At 30.5% G+C, this 2500-nt stretch overlaps 1 protein-coding gene across 1 annotated transcript in view; it reads left to right on the top strand.

Annotated features, from left to right (window-relative positions):
- Positions 1 to 2500, top strand: part of LOC125027292 — a gene marked incomplete in the record, with an annotated part of 181213 nt that overhangs the window by 75086 nt on the left and 103627 nt on the right. Inside the window, 1 exon segment of the mRNA XM_047616271.1 lies at positions 1824 to 1979. Coding sequence (XP_047472227.1) covers positions 1824 to 1979 — 156 coding nt within the window.

Raw genomic sequence — 2500 nt, 5'->3', positions numbered from 1 at the left:
TTATGCCATTTTTAGTAAAGAAAAGGTACAAAATTGACTTTTGCACCAAATTTATATGTCTTAGAAGCAAAGCTTGTAACATATACAATTGAATAGGTATTCAATCTTTAGTGTGTTAGTTCTATTTATACCAACTAATTTAAGGGTATAAGTTTATTACCACAAAAACATCTGTAGTGTATTCTGTTGTTATATGATACGTGAAAGTTTGAATCATCTTTTTGATAACTACTGTTTATTGTTACACTTAACCCATTGCACCCGAGTGAGCTAAACCACATTAGCCAAAGTATGGGCTTGCTATACTAGAACAGCCACCTATGAGGTCGCACAGGGCTAGTTTTGTAATAGCATTCATTGTCTGCCAACACCCCCAGTCCTGTAGGCTTTATACTAGTCAACTTTGGAAGATACCTGACACATCATGAATTTAGGTGAAACCACACAAACCATGATGTCATCCTTGGCAATTAGGGTCAGACAAAGAAAAGGTGGCTGTCATGTATGTCTAGACACTCAGGTGCATTGAATTGATACACCCTAAGCTTTATCTATGTATTAGTCATTTAATTCTATCAGTGTTTATTTTTCTCCTTTTTTCTTTTATTTGATCAACTTTATTTTCTTTATTTTGTGTTTTTCATGATCTTCGCTTACTGTTTTTCTTCAGTTATACTATTCAGCTTCTTTTCCATCTTTCCAAACAAAAATATTTAAGAATTGAATACAATATGAGTTTGATTTTTTTTTTTTATACAAGAATGACAATCAAAAAGGGACATATATAACATTTACTTCCTTATTTTCAGGTTTCTAGGCTTTGCATTTTGTCCTGTTAGTTGTTTGTATTAATGATTATTAGATCAATAGTTTGTTTATACAATATTTTGATTTGATTGTCCATATGATTATGCACATGATAGTAAAAATGTGGTCACTATTATTTTTATTATTACTATTATTATTGTTATTATTATTATTTTTATTATTATTATTATCATCATCATCATCATCATCATCATCATCATCATCATCATCATCATCATCATCATCATCATCATCATCATCATCATCATCATCATCATCATCATCATCATTATTGTTATTATTGTTATTATTACTATTATTTTTTTTATTATAATTTTTTTCTTTTTCCTCTTTTTCTTTTTTTTATTAATAGTAAGATTTAAACTTATTTTTTCACATATGTTTAGGCTGTTCTTCAGACTAGACTGAAGGTGTACTGTTACAACCCTAGTTGTTAAGATATGTTTTGAAATTATTGTGATTATTATTATTAGTTTATGCAATTGAAAAAGTAATTATAGAATTGTGTATTTATAGCTGTAGTTGGCTATATATATTATAGAGATTCAGTGTTTTTTTTAATTTCATAGACACCTATAAACACTGAAATGTTAAGCAAAATTATTAAAGTTATGATCTATTGTTATGTTTACAATGTAGATTGTCTGTAGATTAATGTTCCTGGCAAAATTATGTATAGTGTGTGATTACATCCAAATGATTAAGACTGGTAATGAGATATGCACAGATCGTATATATATGCACACAAGATATGTAGCAATATGTAGACAGCTTCAAGAGACTGACATTGGAACAACACATTTTAATTTATTAAACCAGTGTATAACATGCAAGACAGTTGAGAAAGATAAAATGAGAAAAAAAATGGACAAGATACACAAGGACTTGACAGCTATAAATGACTTTTTGAAGCACTCACGCATGGCTTTTATCTTAGACAGCGTGGAGAGGACTTACACCCAAAATAACAGATGTTGCAACCCTCACTGTTTCAGCCTCCTTCCGCCAGCGCCGAAAGTCAGGTGACGACATTCTGGCTGCCACATCGAACAACGGGAGCAATGTTGCAAGCAGCCGTCGCAAAGAGGGTGGTCCACAAGGATTCTTTGACTCCTTTAGACCACGTTCCAAGTCTGATGCCAGAGCTATATGTAATTAACTTTTATGATGTGCAATGATTATATATATTAACTTTTTTATTTAACCCTCATGGATGATATGTGGTCTTGGCAGGATGATCAAGGAATTAATGAAAGATGTTCATGGTTAAATCTACTAACAATAGATATATTTGTATATGATTAGGGTATGTTAGCATGGTTCTAAAAGGACTTTCATAAAAAGGACAAATACTGAAGGAATCTGTGTTAGTTTAGATTGTGAATTTGATTGCATAGTTTCATATTGAGATGTACTGTGTATATCCTATTTAATAGATTGACTTAGATACAAGGAAAAGAAATAGGAAAATTTTGATAGAAAGATTCGGAAAAAAGTAACTTTCTTATTTTCAAAACCTTTTTTTTGATATACCTATATAGGAAAAATACCAGTATACTTACTGGTGATGATATTGACAATTGGTCTATGATTGTGAAAATAGAAATTTGTTTAATGAAAAAGTATTAAAGTTTCCAGTGTTGGAGCATGAATAGAATTTTCCAATACCTAT

The sequence above is a fragment of the Penaeus chinensis genome, chromosome 1 (assembly GCF_019202785.1).
Source record: "Penaeus chinensis breed Huanghai No. 1 chromosome 1, ASM1920278v2, whole genome shotgun sequence".
NCBI lineage: Eukaryota > Metazoa > Arthropoda > Malacostraca > Decapoda > Penaeidae > Penaeus > Penaeus chinensis.
This window is presented reverse-complemented; position numbering and strand designations above follow the sequence as displayed.